At 51.5% G+C, this 24,333-nt stretch overlaps 1 protein-coding gene across 1 annotated transcript in view; it reads left to right on the forward strand.

Annotated features, from left to right (window-relative positions):
• RBFOX1 (RNA binding fox-1 homolog 1) overlaps positions 1-24,333 on the forward strand; it is a 1,294,183-nt gene that overhangs the window by 703,999 nt on the left and 565,851 nt on the right. The window contains exon 3 of the mRNA XM_045284033.1: positions 9,469-9,510. Within this exon, the coding sequence (XP_045139968.1) occupies positions 9,484-9,510 (27 nt within the window). The 5' untranslated portion in view covers positions 9,469-9,483. The remainder of the gene's footprint in view (positions 1-9,468; positions 9,511-24,333) is intronic.

Raw genomic sequence — 24,333 nt, forward strand, 5'->3', positions numbered from 1 at the left:
ACGGCCACCCTTTGTTTGTTTGTTTAAATCCTTTTATTGGGGGCTCTTAGCACTCTTATCACAATCCATCCATGCATCCATCCCTGGCGTCAAGCACATTTGTACATATGTTGCCATTATCATTTTCAAAACATTTTCTTTCTACTTGAGCCCTTGGTATCAGCTCATTTTTTTCCTCCATCCTTCCCCTACCCTACCTCCCTCACGAACTCTTGATAATTTATAAATTATTATTATTTTTCTCAAGTCTTAAACTAACCAGTATCTCCCTTTACCCACTTTTCTGTTGTCTGTCCCCCTGGGAGGGGGTTATATGTCGATTATTATGATCAGTTCCCCTTTCTCCCCACACTTTCCCCTGACCCTCCTGGTATCACTAGTCTCATTATTGGTCCTGAGGGGGTTATCTGTCCTGGATTCCCTGTATTGTGAGGTCTTATCTGTACCAGTGTGCTTTCTCTGATTGAGCTGGATTTCTAAGGTAGAATTGGGATCATGATAGTAGGGGTGGGGGAGAAGCATTAAAGAACTAGAGGAAAGTCGTATGTTACATCGGTGCTATACTGCACCCTGACTGGATTGTCTCTTCCTTGTAACCCTGCTGTAAGGGGATGTCCAATTGTCTACAGATGGGCTTTGGGTCTCCTCTTCACCCTCCCCCTCATTCACATCGATGTAATTTGGGGGAGTTGGTTCTTTGATTCCTGACACCTGATCCCATCCTGGCCCACCTTTGGATTAAGAGCCAGCATTTAAGCACTGCACTACAGGGAAACTCTAGATGGCATGGGGGGCTGAGAACATGCTCTACCAAAGGTCCGAACTGGGAAACACCCCACATTTAAAACATTTCAGCACCTGCACCAAAGCACATCCCCAGGCACCTAGAACCACTGTCAGCGGGGCAGGTTTTCAGACTTCAGCGGATTCACCCAGGCTTACTTGTCGAAAACCCCATATTAGTCAGTCGACTAAACGCTTAGACACACCACCTTCTTCCCTCCTCCTTCCCTGGAGTTTCTCTCCACCCCGAGAGCTGCTGGCACTTTTGCAACATCAGCAGGATGTTCCCAGGCCTTTGGACTCTCCCTGGGGAGGAAAGGGACAGGCCGTTGAGTGGAATCTCCAGAGAGATCCTGGGATTGGCATGGGCTTCCTTTAGCTGTCGGCAGCCAGGGAGACACCGTGTCTCCTGGCCTGACTCATTGTTGCCACTTCTGGTTTCCACTCGTTTCAGCCAAATCTTTCTCACGTTTGCTTCCCGAGCAGACGCGCCCACTGCCTCACTCGCGGTCTCTGTTGGGTGGCTTCTCTCTCCTTGTGCCAAAGAGAATCGGCAGCTGCCACCGGCAGTGAGATGTGAGTTTGTCTACTTATCATGGGCGGACAGAAAAACACACCGTGCACTCTCAGACAAAGTGTGTGACCCTGAGAAGAGAGCCTGGCCAGCCCCCTGCTCTTTGGACATGTCCCCGGCAAAGGCCGATCCCTAGAAAAGGACCCCATGTTTAGTCATGTCAAGGTAAGCCTCAACACCGTGGTTTGACCCACACACTGACGCCATGTATTCTCGCTCCTCTGCACCGGTGAAGACAGTGTGGGTGCCAGGCAGCGTTGTGAGGAACACACGATATCAACTAACCCATCAACATGTAAGGAGGCCTCAAAAGGTACATGGGGCCTGGAACTGCGCAATGATGGGATTTTCCCATGAATGTTTTGAAGGCCCTGGTATAACCAGATGTGCCTGTGCCTGTACCCCCTGTTGAATGCATGGGAGAATGCATGGGAGAATGCATGGGTGGACAAACATGGGACTGCAAACATGGTCGTGGCCTCCGGACTAAGCAAGCCAGTTGAGACCCCCATCCTAGCCCTTGCTGAGCCAGGCCGATGGGTGAATGGGGGATTTGGAACGGGTGCTAGAGTCAGGGTAACCCCAAACCAAGCTCACAGCCATCGAGTTGATGAGAGCCGTAGCAACTCTGTAGGACCGAGTAGAAGCTCCCCTGCATGTTTCGGAGATAGTAACTCTTTCCAGGAGTAGACAGCCCCGTCTTTCTCCCACAGAGCTGGCTGGTGGCTTTGAACTGCTGACCTTGCAGTTAAGAGCCCAACTGGTCACCACTGTGCCTCCAGGGCTCTTTGCGGTCAGGGTAAAGCGGGGGTGGGGTGGCAGGACCGACCGACCAGGGAGAACTCAAAGTCATGGGAACGATGACAAAGGCTGGGTGTGCGCAGCATCCTAGATGAAGGTGGGGGAGGGGAGAGATGAATCCCTGCTATTAAGCATCCCGTCTGAGCAGGAGAGCGAAGGGTCTCCCGCTGAAGTTCATTGCTTCCGTTTCTAGCCTTTCATAAGTGCTTACTTGGCAGTGCTATTGAGTGTGGTATTTGATTCTCTGGAAGCAACTTAAAGGAACAGTAGCAGGCCTTCCACGACCCTCCTTCCCCCTCCCTCCCTCTCTCTCTTAGGCCATACAAGATATTGGGTTTGGGCATTACTGCCATGGGGGGGCGGGTGGAAATGCGGGGGAGACATAATCGTAAGGCATGTAGGCTTCCAAATGAAAAGGCATTGGGTGGCGGGTGCATTGACCGCAAAGTAGAGGGGCAGCGAAGGAGAGCAAGGTCCTCGGTGAGGTGGATGGCCGCCGTGGCTGCAGCCGTGGGCTCAGGCGTGGGAACAATGGTGAGGAGGGGGCAGGCCCGGGTACTGTTTTGTTCTGTAGCGCTCCGGGTCATTAGAGCGGAACCTGACTGGATCACCCCTAACTTCACCCACAGGCACATGGAAGGTGTTTCTCCAGGCTGCCTTTCAGAGCGCACAGGGCCAGAGTCTGGTTGAGAAACAGGTGTGGAGGGACAGCTGCCTGTGTCTTCCCAAACGTTCCCATAGCAGTGAAGGGCAGCAGCTCTCACTAGCTCAGGACACCACTGGCTGTGCCTGGGGAGAGCCAGCTCACCCCGTGGGAGTGGCAGAGGATGACCCCCGGTGGGGCAGCAGGAGTGCAGTGCCCTAGCCTGCAGGGTTCAGTGCTGGGAGTGACCGCTTCTCATTCTTTTGTTTAGTATGTATCTATTTGGCCTTGGAGGAGACTCGTGGGAAGAGCCGTGGCAGTGTAACGGCTACCCTCAGTGGGTATCCTAAACCCACCCCCCAGGCCTGCAGAAGAACCTGTCAATCCACTCCCATACAGAGTATAGCTCACCCCATGGGGCAGCTGTACCCTCTGTCACTCTATGTCACTTTGTGTTGGATGTTGACTTGGTGTCATCGAGTGACAGCAGCAGGTGAAGGAGGGGAGGTCACTGGCCACCTCTCTCCAGGGATACAGGGGCCATTTAGTGGACTCTCTGAGTAGACATTTCCATCCACCTCCAACCAAAGAGAGACTGGCCAGTAGGGACTCTTTGTGGCAGCCAGTAGCATGTAGGGTGGTGACGTTCACTGCACCAGCTGTTCATAGGATTGTATATTGGTGTGACCCACACAGGAGCCCTGGCTGTACAACTGGGGGAGTCTCACCAGTGATGGGTGGTTCCAATCCACTCAGTGTTCCATGGCAGATAGACCAGGCAATACGTTTCCATAAGGATTGCTGCCCGGGAAACCCTACGGGACAGGGCTAACCTGCCTCATTCGGTCCCTGTCAGGTGACACGGAATGCAGAGAACTAATGCCAACCATAGCATAGCCCCAGGGAGAAGGGAGGCTTGGTTCTCGGGATATGCACAGTGGGATTCTGTGAGGAGCGCATGGGGACATGACAAGCATGTCGCGTCCCCTGTACTCGTCGTGGTGTGAATGGCTGCCGTCTCAGCTCAGTGTCATGGCAGTCCCATTTCCACCCCCCAGAGAAAGGCTGCCATCTCATCTTTTGTCTTCACCACCATTTGTCTGAGCCCATGGGATGGGCTCTCATGCCAATCATCTCATCGAGGGCCACTCCACACTCTACACTCACTGCCATCGGGTCAATGTTGACTCCCAGCACCCTCTGTGGGTTTCAGAGACTGCTCATGGGAGTAGAAGGCCCAGTCTTTCTCCCTCAGAGCTGCTGGTGGTTTTGAACTGCCGCCCATGCGGATCACAGCCCTCCTAACCACTATATCACCAGGACTGAGGTCTACCCTAGGATCACTCCAACCACCCCCTTCCTTATCCTTAAACCTCGTGCCCGGAATGATCTCCACCTGAAATACAGCAGAGCCCTCTGCACAGGTACTGATGAATTGACCCCTCTGTGGTCCTTCTCAGGGACATGAACATTCCAGAGCTGTCAGGTCAATGACATCCTGGTTTCCATAAATGCTATCATATGTGCCTGAGACTCCGAGACACCAGGGTGGGTTTTGAAGGCTCATGGGAAGAATATTAATTGTTTTAGAAAATGTTTAAATGATTGAAATTAATTTCCTATGATGGAAGTTATCACTTTTGCAATACAATTAAAAAAAACCAAAAACCTCACCACACCTCCACTTCTGCCACACACTGTTATCGAAATGCTTTCTGATAACAGCGAAGTGTTCATAAAACGCAATTTGAAAACTAAAGAAATTAAGATGAAGGCATTGCCAGTACCCCTTAATTACATCATCCACTTTAGTTTTAAGTTTTGCACTGAGATATTTAGTCCATTTTTAGTTATTTTAATTTTTTTGTCTAGCCTATGAGATTTAGGTCAAGGATTCCTCCTCTTTTTTCCCTCCTTCCTTCCTTCCTTCTTTCTTGCATAGATGTCCAGCTGTGTCAAAATCATTTGATCCTGGGACCTGGGTGATAGTTTGTCCCATGGCCCCGTTCCCTCCATTTAGGACACACACACATGCACAAGAAGCAATGGCCATGTGTTCAGTTGCTAGCCTCAGGGTTAGCATTTGGAATCATGCTGGCAGCTCAGCGAGAGGGGCCTGGTGAGCCGCTCCTGTCTAGATGACCCCCTAAGGAGGCCTGTGGGACGGTCCTCCACGCTCTCGTGGTATCCCTCAGAATAGACTCAGGGCCACCCACCCAGGACACCAGAGTCAAAGTACACCCTTGAGTACACCTGCCTGAATGTAGAGACCCTCTCAAGAAGAGATTGATGCGGGCCACATGAATAACCTCAGGCCAGATGAGCTAGTTGGAGGGAGACATCACACACCACAAAAAGGAAAAGCTCATTAAACGGACCGGAGAGAAAGAAAAGACTGAAATGAATGTCGATGACATAGAGTAGTAGCTTTCTGGAACAGAAGACAAAGTGTTAGTCGGGTGGACTAGAGAAACAAATCCCCAGACACACTCATGATGTGTGTAAAGATGAGCTTTATGTACAAGAGCAAGTGAACATTGAGAAAACACCCCAGCCCAGTCCAGATCAAGTCCATAAGTCCAATATTAACCCATGAGTCTGATACCAATGTACAAATTCCTCTTCAGCCTCACGATGAAACACAGGCAGTGACGCTGAATGTAGGAAAGACTTGTGACTCCTGTGACATTGTAAGCATCTCAGTGCTGGCAGGGGCCTCCACGTGGCTCCGCCCCTTCCCAAGGTGCAGAGTCTGTCCGCATAGTGCCATGTATCTGGTCAGTAGAGTGTCTCCCAAGAACTGAGCAGAGAGAGAGAGTTTCTCCTGCTTCCAAGGAGGAAATCCAGCAATTCCCAGAACTCTCAGGGGAAGGCCATGCCCACACAGAGGGCTCATTGGCTGTACAATGATGGACAGGCTAGACTCCACCCTTCCCTCCTAATCCTCTCACATTGACAACAGATTCTATAACTACCACAGCTGATAAAGACAAAGAGCTGGACAGATTTCAGAGGGCCGCTCCAGAAGACAGGGAGAGTCTGGAACTGTGTGAGGACGTGGAGGGAGAGCAGGCGCAGCATATCTCAGGGCGAAGGAACGGCGTGGGGATGGCCAGCCCCGAGCTGCAGCGTTGCAATGTTGGGCGGGGAAATGTCGAAGGGCGCAGGAAGCATCGAAAGAAGGCACACATTCCACCATTCCTGGAGGCGGCGGCGTGTGATCGAGAGCTGATGAGCTGATGCAGTGAGCAGCTACCTAGGGCAGGGGCTTGAACTCACTGGCTACCTGAGGGAAACAGGTGGGCTTTCTGATCTCATGAAGATGTAAAGTCGAGGAAACCCCAAGCGACTGTTCCACCCCAACCGATGGGGTCACTCTGAGTCAGCATTGCCTTGAGTCTGTGTGTCTGCTACTATTCCAGTTGTTAGGGCCAAGACAAGAGGATGGTGCAGTGGGGGTCTGATGGGGGGGTGGGGCGGGCTGTTTCACTCCCTTTATCAGAGAGGGAGGGAGTTGTAACTGCCTGAGTGCTGCGTGCCTGATGATCTTATGGCAACTTGTGCTTTAACCTCGCCCACCACCAAAGAGAGACCCCGTGGGTGGCATGTTGGGCTGCTAACCACAAGGTCAGCAGTTCAAAACCACCAGCTGTTCCATGAGATTGACAGTTTGGGAAACCAACAAGGCGGTTAGTTTGTTGCCATTGTAACTCTTCACAGGAGTGCATATCGGGGGTGTCAATGCCATCAACCAACAGTCTGTTCAGTCCTTCCCCGTGAGCAGTGCTAAGTCATGCGTGTGCAGCACCTAACTTACCAGCACGCCAGGACCCAGAACCTCGCTGTACCTCATCACACTCTCTTGGAGAAGTAATGTATGTACCATAAGTCGCCTGTCCAAAGGGTACTTGCTACCCATGTACCTGTATAGAACGGTACTCCTTTGTTTATAAGGATTTTCTATTTAATTTTTAGAAGGCAAATTAACCCAACTATATGTGTACACCAATGTGCATAATGCCCGGCAATATATTCATTTTAAATACTTAGGAAGATGCCCATTTTTTCTCTTTCCTCTTTCTGCCTCTCTTTTTCCTCGATGACTCTATTTGTAACAGAGAATGGGCTCAGATGTTACAGCATGTTCCCCGTAAATTAACAGTGTTGAGCCAAGCCCCCTACTTCAAAAGCATGGTCTAATTTGCCACATGGTATGCCATCATAGAATAGCAGTCTAATGTACGTTTCATTTCTCCATGATTACACAGTGTGAACAGTTACATCTTTTTGCTCATAAATAATGCTAGAGTTAATCAACATGTGAATCAAACTGTATGTTCCTCTCTGCCACTTAAGAGCCGTGTGTGGAGCTGGTCTCTCCCTTAGAGTCTGGAAAGGCGCGAGTCTAGAGTGGGCACAGCCCAAGGAAGCGGTCTTGTGTTTGTTTGGTTTGGAGACAAAGAGAAACCTTCAAAACAAATCGCATCAAATATACATCAAAAGCCAGCCCCTAAACCTTCCTATCCTTTAGCAGAAGTTTCAAAAGCTTGCGCTGTGCTGTCAGGGGTACCGAGGCAGGGTTTCTTCGTCAGTTCAAAACAAAGCAGAAGAGATGCAATGTAGCTAATAGGTAAGTGGAGGCTGCACACCCAGGTTACGTTGCCGCCTCGTGCGTCCCCGATGGGAACCGCGACTCTCAGCCCTTGTTCGTCTTATACGTGCAGATCATGGATGAGTCATGAGGTCACTGTATCTAATACCCACCGGCGGTCTTGTTGGGAGAAAGATGGGCTTTCTACTCCTATAAAGAGCTATCATTGCAGAAGTTCGCAGGGGGCAGTTCTACCCTGCCCTGTGGGGTGTCCATGAGTCCTTATAAACCCGATGGCAGTGAATGTGGTTTGGTTTTTATGATGTTCCTAGGTGGGCTCTAAACTCACAGCCCTCAATCCCTGTAGGCTCTGCTCCCTTGGATCGAACTAACGCTGTTTGGGTTGTTGTTGTTGTTGTTGTTGTTGTTAAGGCCATGGAGTTGGTTCTGGTCTTCAGAGACCCCTGGGGCGACAGCAGGCAATGCTGGCCGGTCCTGCACCGTCCTCACAACTGTTCCAATGTTGCACCCATGGGTCAGTCCATCTGGTTGAGGGCCTTTGTCTCTTTCCCTGCATGATGTCCTTCCCCAGGGGCTGGTCTCTCCTGAAACATGACCAAGGTCTGTGAGACGAAGTCTCCCCAACCTTGCTTCTAAGGAGCATTATAAGGCTATGCTTCTTCCAAGACAGGTTTGTTAGTTCTTTTGGCAGTACATGGTACTTTTGATATTCTTCACCAACACCATGTATCGAAGGCACTGGTTCGTCCTCAGCCTCCTTATTCAGGGTCCAACTTTCCCATGCACAGGAGTCATTGAAAAGGCCCTGGCTTGGGTCCTCAAAGTGACCTTGCTGCTTGTCCAAGGGTCTTGGGGGCCCTTTCAAGAGGTCTTGTGGAGCACATTGACCCAATGCAAAGCCTTGTTTGATCTCTTGACGGCTGCTTCCTTGAGTATTGATTGTGGATCCAAGTAAGATAAAGACAACTTCTGGATTAAAAAAAAAAGAGTACTTGAAGAGCAATTGCGATGGCATTTAGTGGTTGGAGAAATTCCTCACTGGCTCAGAGGGATGTGTGCTACTTACGGTGTGTGCTTTGCCTGAGATGCTGTCTGCAAGAAGAGATGGTTTCAGGTAGCCTGGAGGATGTGTATAGGCTATATGCAAGTGCTGCCCTGCTTGATATGAGGGCTTGATCATCTGTAGATCGGGGTATCCACGGTGGGGGTGGGGGTGTCGAGGCTCCGAGGACCAATCTCCCCTGCTCATCTAGATGGAGTGTTACTGGATTTTAAAAAACATGTCTACGTAAGGCAAGGATGACCAGTGCCTGCTTTGTGTATTGCTAATGTGCATGGAAGAGGTCAGATTGTTGGACTGCTTTTTCCTCTTAGAAGCAATGACTTTAGACTCTTCTGCAAGACAAGCCCCTGGGAGAGGCTACCATTTGATTACGATTCACTGCCAGCAAGTCAATGCTCACCACAGTGACCCCTGTGAGTTTTTGAGACTGCAGCCGTTTACAGGAGCAGGAAGCCGCTCTTTCTCCCACGGAGCTGCTGGTGCCTTTGAACTGCTGACCACGTGGCTCACAGCCCAATGAGTTACCACTATGCCAAACAGGGCTCCTTTTGATGAACACCAGACCCTAACAATGTAAGCAATTGGGGAAGCAGTGTAGCTGGCACTTGACAGCCCATGGCCGGTGGAGAAGACATTGCGACGGTCAGTCCATCCAGAGGGCGTCTTCAGGGAAGGATGCCTGATGCCTGGGCTGAAAGCAAGAGGGAGTTTTCATTCCCAATTTCATTCCAGCCTCTGGCTCCTTCCTCTTTCAGACTTGGGTTGACCCCCGTGGGGCTTCAGGAGAAGCAAATGCAAACCTCCTGATACCACGCGGGGCATTTTGCTGGTTTTTTTTTGAATCGTCATAATCAGGGTGTGTGCATCATCTGCTAATTCAGAATCTGGTTTGAACACAGCCATTGGAAGTGCCTCTGGATATTGTCTTTCATATTATTCCTCATGCTGACCCGCTGACGGTGATTTATCTTCTCTCTTCTTTCTCTTTGTAGGTTCCAAGACAACAGATGAGTTGTGACAGAGAGCAGCTAAGGGTAGGTACAGCTACTTGTAAAACACTTCCAGGTTTGCACTGCTGAGCGCGCTGAGCAGACATTTCCCCCAGCTTCCCCCAAGACCCAAGGTTCTGAATACGCCGGCTCCCATCTTAAGACTTGGAGAGTTGAAAATATTTATCCGAGCTAATTTAGTATTGACTGAACTGGTCCTTGCGGTCTATCTCCTTTTTGAAGTGCCATTACAGTAGATATGGATTTTTTGATTTAGATCCAGCAATAAATACTTCTCTTCTGGAGTTTGTTCGACATCATTGTTCCCTCGCTCGCTTGCTCACTCGCTCGCTCTTTTTTTTTCCTCCCTCCTGAATGTATAACACGCCATCTAAGTATCAACAAAGGTCAAAAGAGGCCTGCCTGGCTATGCTCCTCAGGTGAATAAACACCTGGTTTGCTTGCGTGGCTGGATGTGTTCTTTACTGCTGAGCAAGGTGAGGGGCCACTGATGGGCCAAGGACGTTTTCTTGGTGACTTCCGTTCTTCCGAGAGCCTTTGGGGGCAGTGGCACTTATGTTGGTGGGAGAAGGAGACAGACCATTAAACCCCACCTTCCCCTTCGTTCCTGGGAGACAGAACGCTCTCTGAGCTCCGGTGTGTTCTGTGGTTTGTTTGTAGACAAGGCTTGTGGCCAGCATTCTCCTTCCCTGGACCTGTGGGTGGCACTCCTCTTGGCATGGCTGTGGCCTTGCAAGGAATGTCGGGATGGCCTCCCCCGCCCCCTGGTTTTTTCTGTCCAAGCCAGCAAGCAGCGTCCGGCCTGGCTGGGTGTGAGCGCGTGGCTGCTTTCTCTTGAACATTGCTGATGGAAGTCGCGGCTGTATCCTGTGTTTTATCTTCTGAATCCTGATTTTAAAACCAGAAACACCTGCCACCCTGAAATCCATAATGCTGAGATTTGGCCATTTGCATGCAGGGGTCTAACTAGCCAGCATAACGCACTAATCCAATCTAACAGGAGACTGGGTGGTAGAGCGAGATGTGCCTTGGTGGTTGACCAAAAGGTGGGCAGTTTGAAACCACCAGCCACTCCTTGGGGGCAAAGAGGAGGCTTTCTCTTGTTGTAATGATCAACGGCCTCAGAAACTCATAAGGGCAGCTCTGCTCTGACTGACAGAACTGCTGTGAGTCATAATCGATTCGATGGCAATGAGTTTGTTCATTGAATGCCGGTTATGAGGTCCCTCAAAGGTGCACACTATTCAGCATGCTGCTGGTAGCCATTGGGTCAGTTTTTGGAGACCACCCAGAGGCACTCTGGAAGAAAGACCTGGCGATCCCCTCCTGAAATAAAGTCAGATGCTGAGAATCATAGGGGCCCCAGGTGGGCTCTGACACCCATGCAGCGACTGGCATGGGAGCGGGCTCCACGAGGGCTGGTCCGGCTTGAAGGCCATCCAGACTGGCTCGTAACTTCTCAGAGCATTCTCTTAGCTCCGGTCCCAAGATGCCCATAAATTCCCAGAGTTATCTCTGTTTTACAGTCGTTGCTTGCACCGGGGTGTTAAGGGCTGTGTAAAACAAACAGCCGCGGCCGGTGCTGCATTCGGCTGAGCGACTGGGCGTAGGCTTTCTCCTCTCGAATGCATATTTATTTTCTGCGGGATTGCGGCGCAGCCCTCTCTATTAACCTCTCCTCTCGCCCCACTCCACTCCTAAGTGTATGTGGCTGCATTACTCGCGACTCCTCGTGAAACAGGCTGCAAGACGTTTTAAGCTTGCCTCGGCTCCCTTATTGCCTTTCCCCCTGCAGTCTGAATTACTGCTTCATCCTAGTAAATAATGCATTACAACTCCGGATTCCGCTTCCTGTTTGGAGGGGGACTGTGGCCAGAACTAGGTCAGTATGCGATAAAGAGCACAGGCATCCGTTTGTCTCCAGGATCCCTGTTACAGTCCTCAGAATGAGGGGAAGCGTGAGGTCTCTATTGTTCTGCGAGCATTGCCCTGGCAAACCAGGGAGGCAGGCGGCAATGGAGTGTGGTTTGCAGCATGGAAGGATGTGGGTGGGGGTGGGTGGGGCCAGGGACAAAAATGGAGGCCCCGACCCACCCACCCAACAGTGAATACCTGCAAACAGGAGTTTGATATCATGGGTTCTATCGCTGAATTCCAGGAGCCCTGGTGGCTTAGTGGTTACACACTGGGCTGCTAACTGCAAGGTCAGCAGTTCAAAACTGCCAGCCGCTCCTCGGGAGAGAGATGGGGCTTTCTACCCCCGAAAAGAGTTACAGTCTCTGCAACCGACAGGGGTGTTTCACCCCATGCGATAGGGTCCCCGTGAGTTTGGTTCGGGTGTATTGACTTCAAGGAGCTCTGGTCTGCGGGGGTGGTTTCCTGAGCTGCCAACTGAAAGGGTAGCCGCCGGAGACAGACAGACAGACGTGGCAGTCTACTTCCCTGAACATGGCGACCTTGGGGACCCTAGGTGGCCATTCTACTCGGTGCAATATGATTGGCGCGAGAGGCAGGGTTCACTTGCTGGCAGAGGGTGCTAGTTCAGGGTTGGAGTTTGGTTGCACCCACAGACCACCTGCGGGATGCGTGACAAAGGCACCTGCCCAGGAAGAAGCAGAGCCGAGTGCTCCTGAGAGGCCAGGGTGGAGACTTGGTCTCACGGACTTTGGACATGCATGTGGTCAGTAGAGACGGGCCCTTGGAGAAGGACCTCATGCTTGGGCAAGCAGAGGAGCAGCGAGGCGGAAGAAGGCCCGCGGTGAGATGGATGGGCACAGCAGCTGCTGGTGAGGAGGGCGCAGGGTGGGCCGTGTGTCTCTCTGCTGTGCACAGGGTCGCTAGGGGTTGGACCCCCTGGAGAGCATGGATGGCGCCCCACAACAGCAGCATTGGTGATGTGTGTGTGTGTGATATGTGTGTGTGTGCTGATGTCGTCTTTGTTTCTGCATTTTCTTAAAACTAATTTAGGTTTGGAATGGATAGAGAGCATATTGGAATCCAGGGTGATACACGGTCGTGAGGCCCAAAATTGAAACGCCACCGCAGTGAGCGTCTCTGAAGGCTCCTCTCCTCACTGTCCCACAGACACCACGGTCCCTCGGACGATTGTCACTGCCACCCAGAGTACCACAGGAGAAGGCACCTCCTGGCCCCAGGCCGGCCTCACAACCCTTGCCATGCGTGTCCCCCACCCCACCTCATTGAGTGCCCCCACCCCATCTCATTGAGTGACCCCAGCCCATCTCGCCAAGTGACCCCATCCCATCTCGCTGAGGGCCCTCTCTTTCGCTGACCCCCTGCGGTCCCCCAGCTTGATGTTCTCCCCCCGGCATGTGCCCGGCGGGAGAAGGGTGGCTCTGGATCTTTGTGATTGTCCTCACTTTTCCATGTCAGGATGGATTAATATGGGATTGTATTCCAACCAGGATGGCTCACCTTGCAGACATCTGGGGGCTTTGTGTCCTTCTATCTGCTCTTCTCTCATCCTTTCTTCGCTTCCTCTCTCCTTCCGCCGCTCTTCCTCCCCACGCCCTCTCTGCGTCCCCTCCCTCCCCTGTTCAGCCCGGCCTCGGTGCCCCTCCTGCGTACACGTTCAGCCCTCTGCCACCTGAAGAGAGCATCCGCTTCCTCAAGGTGACTGTTAGGGGGCCACCGAGTTCTTTTTTTAGGGTTTGGGAGGATAATTTGGATCTGAAATGCCTCCCTCAATGAAATTCCTTAGCCTCATTTATTTTTTCTTTCCTTAGAAAGAGAGAGAGAGAGAGAGAGAACGAGGACAAGGAATAGATCTCTGTTCCGTTGCCCACGTCACTGAAGGGTGCACATCTGACAGCCATGCTTCTGAAACTGCTCTCGGTGCCTTTCCAGAACTGCCCCCTGGGGTGTCTGCGCCATGGCTCCTGTGTCATTAGGACGTTCTGTGGTGTTGTCAGGGTCTGGGGGGTGCAAGGGGATCCTCATCAGTACAGCCTTGTCCCCACCATCCCTGGACCTGGCAGAGACCGTAAAACAAGACAGCTGGCCTGTCTGTCTGTTGTGTGCATCAACATCATGGTGCAGCCAAAGGTCGTGGTAAAGAGGAAGACCCTACAGGCGATGCTTGTGTCCAAGACACCTCCCCACCTTTCAGTTCTACCTTCTTCTTTAGAAACCCTATTTTTCCTTCCAAGTCAATCCTGACTCAGTGTCCCCATCTAGATAGGGTTCTGAGACTGTAAAGCACGGTGGGTTCAGACAGCCTCCGGTTTCCTCCAGAGGAGCAGATGGTGGTTTTGAACTGCTGACTTGATGGTTAGCAGGTGGATGTTTTACCAACAGTGCCACCAGGGCTCCTTGCCAGGGGACTAAATGTTTGAATGATAGTTGTCACAGTCTCTTCCATTGTCAGCTCCCAGACCTCTGCCCTTTATCTCCAGATCCACACCTGCTCATCCGCCCTTGGCGTCTATCTCTTTTTCTCACCCACAACCCAGGTGCAGTCATCACTTGCAGCCCATCAGTGTCAGGTGTGGCCACCACGCGAGGTCCCTTACCCGAGGGCCCGCGCCTGTGCCTCCAGCATCTCCTAGCCGTCACCCTGCCCCAGCACTGGCAGACCCAAACAACAGCCACTGTGACGGCGGCGGCCGACCTGGCAGTGTTTCCTACTCTCATTGTTTTCCACACTCGTTTTATTGATGGATATCAATACACATTTCTAATTCCAATTTTTATAATTCGCCTTTCACACACTTCCATAGTGAAGTCGCTGTTAAGGAAAGTTACCCGCGCATCATCACGATGGGTGGCAGTGCACCTGCGCTCACGGTTTGCTCCCCAGTTCCCCCCACAGCCCGCCCCAGCTTCTTCTTTTGCACACGGCGTCACTATGCATTGGATCCAACTGGAAGGCACCTAACAGCAATGACCCTGCCCCGGAGTGGCATCCACCGTGGGAGCCTGTCACAGAACAGGGGACCTTGTCCTTCCCCACCCCACCTTGTGCCCATCTGAGTCCTACGCTGACTGTGCATTTCACACGGATGGCTGGTTCCTATTGGGGAGATGGCCCACAGTTCTCCCTGGGCAATTTGGGGTGGGGTGCTTCTCTGTGAGTCCCAGGGTCACAGTTCATTGGCGCCAACAGGTCCAAGCAGGGCTAGGTGTGCAGCTGCTGTGAGCCAGCCATCAGCACTGGCCTGGCTGGAATGTGGAATCAACAACTGGACGGGAGAAATGAAACCATCTCAATAGCCCAGTGTCTCTCTGGGCAGCCCATCAAGCTGGCAAGGTTGTGTGGTCCTAGGGGAAGGGATTCTACTGCACAGGGTGCTTAGGATGGGGGGCTCTATTACCTAGTGTTCTCAGGGTGGGAGTGGGCTCCACTGCCCAGAAATCCTACAGTGGGGACGCCATTGCCCAGGGGTCCTAGGGTGCTAAATTCTACTACAGTTTCCTTAGCATTGGAAAAAAAATTGTAAAACAGGAAAAAATCCCATGTGTTTTTTCACCCTCAATGAGAAGGCTTACTCATAGGTTCGAGCCTCTGCGCTTTCGTTGGCTCGGTGGCCCAGCACCCAGGCACCGCGCCACTCAGGGAGAACCACCTCACCTTAGGAAGAATGTGGAGCACGTGTGCACAACTGAGCCTGCCCATTTCCACGCCAGTGTCCAGCTGGAAGACCCGCCGAGGGCAGGTGGGGTGTGTTCTGAGCAAAGTGCCTCCAGCTTAGTTGTTCAGAATGCAAGAAATCGAGCCTGGTCTGGCCAGCCTACATGGACAAGGCTTGCAGGCAGCCTCTGCAGACCAGAGGTGGGCATCAGAAAGCTGTCAGAAATGGCTCCAGGAGACATCTCTTGCCTCTGCCTCTGTTTCTCTTTATCGGTCTGCTCTGGGCTTGCTGTTGGTGTGTTTAGTTTTCCATTGGAGAAAGGCTCTCTGGACCTCATCTTTCTGTACCTCACACCCTCCTGCCCCTCCAGTGTCCACTGCTTTAGGTTCCCAGGCATAGAGACTGACTGCTTGTCAGTTATGGCCACACACATCTGAGGGAGGACTCATGCCCCGACCCTGGTCAACGGTTTACATCGGTCCAGGAAACAGCATAACCCTAGCAGCAGTATAGACCTAGTTTCTCAGGGATATTGCCAGGGAAAGGGAGTCATTGAAAATGGAGTGGATGCCCCGAGGCGTCAGGCCAGTTATACTCTATAGGCTGGGGGCTCAGAGCAGGGCAAAGACTTCTGGACAACAGGTGTGCTACTCCTGGCATCTCAGTTGTCCCCTAGGCTCCGTGGAACCCACCTGTGACAGGGCTGAGCATCTACGTCACCTTGTGAGACAGTGACTCCCCTTGTTTCTCTATCATCAACAAGAGATACTTAGGCTTCCACAAGCCCATCTCTAAGCGATCTCTCACATTTACGGGGAATTCAGTGGGCCTCATGCTGAGCTGCTGACTGAAAAGATGGAGGTACCTAGGAAGAAAGGCCTAGAGATCCACTTCTGAGAAAGCAGAGCCTGGGAACCCCGTGGAGCACAGCTCGCCTCTGACATGCGTGCTGGGGAGGGGGTGGCTGTAACAGGTGACTCCAGGGCACCTGGCTCGGCTTTGCGTTTCCATGCTTCCTGAGCTCGCTCTCCTTTTAGCTAGAAGTGGGCAGACCTCCTCCATAGCACCTGCATCTGTCAAACGTCACAGTGTTGTTTGTGAAATATAATAGCTGTGTCCTATAAAAAAAAAAAAAAAGATCATTACCTGGGCCACCAGCGGAGGGGGGATGGACTCCCTGCTTCTGAATACTAGGCAGCCTGGCTACTCAAAGCTCCTGTGCCTCCGTGGGACAGAGAGGCGAACACTTACTCTGTATGGGCTGAGTACATGGGTGTGTGCATGTGTGTGAGCCTGTGTGCACAGATTAGAATAATCCAGGAGCGGTATCTGGTGTCACAAAGATTCTTAATAATGATTAGGTGGTCATGGATTTATTTCTTTTGCCCGTTAGCTATTATTGATGGCCATTAATGCTAGTTTCCATCTCTCGTGGCCTAAGACAATGTTTTCTTGGGGAATACATTTATTTAGGTTAAAAGTGGGTGGCTCTTAAGAGAAATAGGATCGACAGCCTGTGACAGAGCGCCTGCAGTCACGTGCAAAAGAGGAAAAGGAAAAACTATGACTCTCGAATGCAAATGACCTAAGATGGAGAGACACAGAAATGACGAAAGAAGCCATGGAGGAGATAGACGTTATCAATATTTAATTTGTCAGTTAGAAGCAAGTTTCTCATTTCTGCTAGATGCAAGAGTGATGTGGGTTGCAGATTGCAAAATGCTAATGATCGTCTTGGCTCCCGTGTCCCCTTCGCCCAGGGAAGGGGTGATGCAACTTCCTGAATGCCGCGGAAGAGAGAGAGCAGGACCTGAGACCTCCTCGCCATACCCCACCCCCACCCCAAGGTCCCAAGGCCCCCACTCTTCCTCCGCGACTCTTAAGACGGCGAGAAAGGAAAACTTCCCCGGCTCTCGATTCAAATGCTCTCGACTCAAGTTCAGCTTTGGGGGGTGGCTGCTTCCATTGTCATTGGTTCAAGAACTCTGAATCGAGCATGAACCCCATGCCAGCCACCACCAAGCTGTTGCTTTGATGACTACCTTTGAGTTCACTCCGACCCATGGCTGCCCCACTCTCAGCAGAACAGCACGATGCTGGCTCTGCACCATCCTCCCCCTCCAGTTGAGGACGACTTGTAGTTGGAGGAGCTTCCAGCACTGGACAGCTCTCTGTGATCCATACCATTCCCATCGACTGATTGAAGGAGAGGCCAACACCTTCCCAATCTTCAAGTCCAAGTCCATCTCTGCTGTAACTGGACGTGCTGGTGGCATTCAATGGTGGTGTGAAGGAAGGTGGGCCTTGTGAGGAAGTGGAGGTCAAAGAGAAACCCAAGCCTATTCCACCCTTGTCCTCCATAGAGTTCAACAGAGCAGACAGGCAGTATACTCAGTGACCATGCTAAGAGGACGTGCGCAGGAAAGGCTGGTGACCACCAGAAAGGAGAGATGCTGCAGAAAGAGCAGGATGGACCAAGTGCTCTCCGTTGGCCAAACGTACCAGCGGAGCAGCTCCTGTGTGTTCGTTCTACTTAGGAAGCACCTGGACCGACACTTGGGGCCTCCAGGAAGGAGAAGGCTGCACAAGCCCCACCTTTCCCCTCCCCCATGGCTGTGCCCGCTTGCCAAGAGTCCGTTGTATTCGTTCCCAGACCTGCTTCTGCCAGCTGCACTTGTTATTGTAATTACATTATTTAGTGCAATGTTATGAAAACAGATGAAAAATGAGTGCAGTCAGGAAAAGGGGCTGCTTCTATGAAAATGAAGTCAAGTGCTTTGGAAACGGTCTGTGAAAGTGAATCTCAATAAGAAGATTATTTTGATTAGCTGTGGGCAAGCGTATGGGAAATAGTGGTGGAGCCAGGGCAGAGGAAAACTCTGGAATCTGGAAGGAGTCTCCCAGCAGCAGCTTGGCCATCGTGACCAACTTTTGCTGAACCAGAACCGATTGTAGTGGCCATCAGTTGGCCAACATTGCCTATGAAGGGCCAGATAGTTACTATCTGGGGGGTTTCTGGGGGTGCATATGTTTCTCTCTCGCAGCCCCTCAACACTGGGATTTAGCACGGATGCAGCCACAGATAATTTATGAGGGCCTTCAATAAAATCATGAAAGAAATGGAAAGAAAAGATCATGAGGTGTTTTCCACGGGCTTCCTTGAAGCCTCCCTTTCTACAAAGGACCGTGTGTGGCTGTGTCCTAGGAAACGTCATTGACAAAAACAGAGAGCAGTACAGCTTCAGCCCACAGACGGCCAATCCCTGCTATAGACAATGAACTCCAGGCGAGGTTTATATGGGTAGAACCATGAGATATTTCAGTCAACAGAGAAATCACCCAAAGTAAAAAAATTTTAAACTCTTTCCTTGGGATATCATTCACAGATCATACAATTCAATAATTTAATCGTATTAAAAGGGGTTGTACAACATCTCCAAAATAAAGTTTAGAACATTTCCTTCTGTCTTGTACCCATTGTTAGTAGCTCCCCACCTCCTCCACCATTCCCCACAAGAGACCATCCATACAGTCACTGACTCTGTAGCTCCACCCACCCTGGATTTCAAATACAGAAAAAGATACAAAAAGAAAAATCCAGTGTCCTCTGCTTGGTAGCAAGGCTATTCACAGCCCTGGGCAGAGGGGATCACCAGAGGCTTCATCCATATATGGGGACCCAGCAAATAGATCTTAGGATCCTATGCTCATCCATAGCCTTCTGCAAACTAGATGTTCACGTGTTCGGTTCTGATACCACCCCCTCTTCAGATTTGGATTTCCTCATTGATAATCCTTGTCTCACACAGGCTGTGTGCCTCTGTGTGGGCTCAAAGTCAAGACCCTCACGTCCAACACCAACAGAGTCTTGCACACAGACATGGTTTACATCGAAAGCAAGGTTTTATTTTACTCCTGCAGCATTTTCTTGCTTTTAAAGACTTACAATTAATTTCTCTTCCCCAACCCAAAATGAGATGGCACCCAGTCGTGTCTCATAATGGGGCCAGCTATATGATCCTCTCTGTGCATTGACTGCTCTGAGCAGGGATATCATCCTCAAGGCTTGGTGGGCCAGGATGTGCTCCACTCTCTCTTCCTCCCCCTTCATTTGCTCCCATGTGCTCTCATCATACATGTCCCTTTCCATAAGCTATAGCTTCAGCGATGTCCTCTGAAGTAAATTCTTCTGTGGGGAGGGGTGGCTGTCACATAGTTAGGATTGGGGCCAGCCCCTTAGACCTCTCTACTGGTTCCCTACTTCATGCTGGCATGTTGCATTCACATCTTGGAGCACCGGGTTGAAGTCTGATCCCTCTTTCCCTGTGGAGATATAGACAATACCCTCCCCTTGGGTGGGTTAGTGCCCTCTTCCCTTGCTACCCATTTCTTCCCCCCCCCACCTTTTTAGTTGGCTACCATATGTATCCCTGGATTTGGTCCAGCCCCTGCCATACTACCTAGACCTCAACCTAGGAATGTTTGTATACGAGGGACAGCTTTTAAATGGTTGACTGAACTCTTAGTTCCTCCGCTTTGTGGCCATCACTTGATGTTCTTGCAAAAGTTGGGGGACACATGTGATTGTCATTGAAGCAATGGAGTCCAAGGTTGTGTGAAGGCAGCAACCTTTGGGTGCACATCTTCCATCTCTGCATTCATTGCCCTATGTGGGAATACAGATTCCTTGACTGTCTGTGTGAGATCTTCTGTCCCTAGCTACCGATGGACTGGTCACTCTCAAATCCGCTCTGACTCATGGTGATGGCACATGTGTCTGAATAGCGCTGCGCCAGAGGATCTCTGTCGGCTGAATGTTGAGAAGTTGATCACTAGGCCCTTCTCCCCCCAAAAAAGTCTGCCTTCCCTCAGCTACAGCCTTCGGGGATGGCCAGACCACCTTACTTGAGACCAACGGGCTATGAATTTGGAGGTTCCCACTGTACCCCAGATTTGATAACTCACTAGAAATGTTCAAAGTCTCAGGAAGACTCATGCTGAAGGTCTGATGGTGTAGGACACAAGCTGTGCTCAGCCAAGTGAAGAGAGAGGCACAGGGCAAGGTAGGGGAGGGTCCCAAGGGCAAAGCTTCAGTGCCCTTCTCCCTCTGGGGTCACAGCCTGTCCCTCTTCTGACATGACTACTTACTGCCTGCCAGAGAAGCTGACCAGAGCCTCGGGGCTGTGTTCTCACACAGCGGGTTTCCGTCAAAAGCAAGAACGAATTGAAACAATCAATAAGGGGGGGAAAAAACGCCCCCAAAACCCCTCCACCACTGAAGATCAGGTGGTGGGTCCTTCCTACCCAACCATGAGTCCGTCTCACTGTTGCTGAGTCCATGCTGACTCACAGCAACCTTATAGGACAGGGTAGAACTCTCCCTGTGAGTTTCCAAGGTTTTAACTCTTTACAGGAGTTTCTCCCATGGAGTGCCTGGTGGTTTTGAACTGCTGACCTTGTGGAGCCACCAGTGCATAATCCATTGTTGGTTGCTGACCTTGTGGTTGGCAACCCCATTTGTAACCACTGATGTGTAATCCCATTGTTGTAACCACTGTGTCAATCCATGTCCTTGAAAGCCTTCCATGCTGTTCCTCTGCTTGACCAAGCATGATGTCCTTCGCCAGGGCCAGCTCTCTTCTCTCCAGGGGCTACCCTACCGACATAAGTAAGTCACGCATGTGTGCAAGATCTTTACCACGGTGACTATTTTCAGGCAGCCTTGGACATCACCTTCCTCCATGGACATCTCCAGGGCCCTGCAGAGCTAGTGGAGAGAAGAAAGGGAGAGGGACCCAGACACCAGGCAGCCAGTCAACATTGTCCATCTCCAGGACTTCGTTGTGAGACATGATCACTGGTCTCCACCCCCCTACTTTATGCTACTTTCCAGAACTCACACGGATGGTGATGCCTCTGTCCTCCTTTCTGCCTTCGTCTCCCAGACAGCTCAGCACATGCTTGGAGGAAGGGGAAGCTCTCCAAACGCACTGCATCGAAGGGGATGGCCTCCCGTCGGTCGGTTCTCCGTGGCCATAGTTCTCACGTGAGCCCATCCTTCCTAGTCGTCATCCCCTTCCCAGGCTAAACCCATCCGGTGTTTGGTTTTCTCATTAAATCAGTATCAAGGTGCTTCTCGCAAACACGCTGATGATGCTGACATTTCCATTTGTCACAGCCACCCCTTGTTACTATGACTGGCACCTCCTCTAGGTCGTAACTTCCTGCTCTCTTCCTCTTAGGTCTAAAGACCACCCCAGAAAAACTGTTGATCATAAATTGGGTCAGGAGAGGAAGCAAATGACTAGGACATCCCAAGGGTCCTAGACTTGGCGTGTGGAGGAAGCGAGCACAGCTGGTGAGGAGGAGAGAAGGGAGCAGGCCTGCCCTTCCTGGTAGTGCAAACACACGCGCGTGCTCGTGCTCCAACCCCACAATGAGAGTGCTGAGACAGGAAGGTCACCGGCTGTCTTCTCAGGCCCTGGAGAAGGACATCCTGCTTGGTTGAGTGGAAGGGCAGCGAAAAAGAGGAAGCCCCGGATGAGCTGGGTGGACACAGTGGCTGCAAAAATGGAACCACAGTGAGGCTGGCGCAGGCCTGGTGGTGTTTCCCGCTGTTGAGCACGGGCACTGTGGGTCGGTGCCGACACGGTGGCCCTCCCAGCGGCAGCCTTGGGGCTGTGGGTGTCAGCAGTGGGCAGAGCGGAGCTGCCAGACTAAGTAGGACTGGGAAGAAAGGCATGGCGATCTATGTCCAGAGATCAGGGAATGAAAACCCGATGATGCCTCACAGGGGTCCGATTCACACTCACCAAAGGGCTGGTGCAGGGCTGGGCAGCATTTCCCTCTGCGATACTAGGTGTGAGGGGTACCAGGAGTCCGTGAGCCACTGGGTGGCGTCTAACAAGCGGACATACTTTGGTGTGATGGTGGTGGCTGGCTTCCCGGGCCTTCAGGAGGACAGTGCTTAGTTGTCCTTTGGGGGTTAACTCCCTTGACTCACGTACACTACCATCAGGCAAAATGCCAGCCCCTCGCCAGGGCATGCCAGCAGGGCCAGTACAGACCAGGTGAATTCTCTCTCCTGAAACACTGGCTCTTGGGTGGGGATGTTCCCCACAGGGAGCAATATGAGAAGAAGCTCAAGTGGGTCCATTGCAGGGGTGGCAGCCTAGTAAGGGTGGGAAGGATGAATATGTCTCTCTGCTAACTGAAAGACTGGACCATCAAGTCCCCCCCACAGGTATGCTGGAAGAAAGGCCTGCCCACCTGCTTCTCAAAAGGGTGGCACAGAAAATCCTAGGGGTGTCAAGTCTCCTGAAGAACGGGGTTTCCTGTAGATCTTTGTGATCATTCTTCAGCCCATCCACCCACTTGACCCTCCCAGCTCACCTTCAGCAAGTGGGCGCTGACTCCCGTGATCCTCGTGGGTTGCCGAGACTGTAACTATATCCCAGAGTAGAAAGTCCAGTCTTTCTCCCAAAGAACAGCTAGCTGGTGGCTTCGACCTTCCGACCCTACTGATCGCAGTGCGACGCATAACCACTACACCACTAGGGCTCCTAAAGTGCGTAAGACATGAAGATGCCCTGACGGGGGCAGTGGTTAAAGTGCTAGGCCGCTAACAGACAGGTGAGCTGTTCAAACCCAACACTGTGCCAGTACACATGAACCCAAACTGCCATTGTGTCGATGCCGACCCATCCTGACCCTGTAGGACAGAGTAGACCTGCCCCCTGGGGATTTTTTTTTTTGAGGCTCTAAGCTCTTCACAAGAGCGGAAAAACACATCTTCCCCTGCGGAGCAGCTGGCGATTTCGAAAGGCAGCCCTTGAGGTCAACAGCTGGACGCATAACCACCACGTCTCTCGAAAAATCAAACTCACTGCCATCGAGTCGATTTCCAGGCATAGAACAGGGTACACCTGGCCCCGTGGGTTTCTGAGACGCTCTCTCTTTATGCGAGTGGACACCCTCCTCTTTCTCCCTCAGCCCGTCTCCAGGGCTCCTGCTGGTAAAGATGATAGCTGAGTTGGAATCCACGCGATGGAGGATTTTGTGTGTCTGCATGTGTCTAGCACATCGCTGCTATTCTTGAGGGAACTCTTGGATTATTGAGCAGGTTTGAAAGCTACTGCAGCTTGATCTTTCATTCCCCAACTGTCAGGAGACTCATCGGGCCAATAGTGTAATCGGGGCACTGATTTTCAGCCGTGAAGATCACCCTGCGGCTGTGGGAGGACACCGGTGCATCTGCTGGGGAAATGGGCTCATTTAAATGTAATACATTTTGATGGTGGTTGTTGGGTGGTATCAGGTTGATTTTGAAGCAGCCCCGGACGACACTGTCCTGTAGACTCCCTGGACTGTCACAGTCCGGTCTATGTTCCAAAGAGCACAGAGTGAGCTCGAACCGACAACCTTTAGACCAACCGTTTGTGCCAAACCAACCCCAAACCAAACCCGCCAGCATTCAGTCAGTTCTGACTCACAGCAATCCTATAGGACTGGGGAGTAGTGCACCCTAGGGTGTCAGACACTACGCCTGCACTTGAGTGGATAGCTTCATCTTTCTCCTGGGAGGGTTTTAAAGAGCTGACCTGGCAGGTAGGAGCCTGGCGTTAACTTAACTCACTGCACCAGCAAGGTTTCTTTTGCTCTTCAGGGGCCTCTTCAATGCAGCGCGTACACTTATGCCAATTTACTGGCCCTGGGGGCACGCTTTGGACTGCTAACCACGAAGTCAGCAGTTTAAAACCACCAACCTGCTTTCTCCTCCCATGGAGAGTCATGGTCTTAGAATCTGCAGGCGTTTCGTTCTGTTGTGCAAAGGGTGCCTACGAGACGGCACGGCTTGACGGCACCTAACAACATAGATTGTAGGTTGCTTGGATCGGCTCTGCCTAACCATTTTATTTTTGCTTGTTTTTTGTGAGTCCATGACAACTGTCCACTGAGCAAACTGGTTTTCTCTTCAGCAATTTATACACGTGGGGTTTGGGAAACCTGGTGGCAACCCCCACTTCACCCCAGGGGGGACTGGTTCCCTCAGGCCTTCCTTGCCCCTTCTTCTGAGCTTTCTCCAGGGGCACGTGTTGGCAGGGGGTCTCTGGTTGATTGTCCTACAGAATGCTTACCTCCTACTACCGTTTTCACCACCCACTTAAGGACCTCACTGTTGTCTGGCTAGGGGATGGAGTCGCTGTTTCTGCTGGAAGACTGGTCTCGTTGATGGTTCCTGGTCTCTTTGATGGTT

This window comes from Echinops telfairi, unplaced genomic scaffold (assembly GCF_000313985.2).
Source record: "Echinops telfairi isolate 266 unplaced genomic scaffold, ASM31398v2 ScPeMD7_5;HRSCAF=22, whole genome shotgun sequence".
NCBI classification, from domain to species: Eukaryota; Metazoa; Chordata; class Mammalia; order Afrosoricida; family Tenrecidae; genus Echinops; species Echinops telfairi.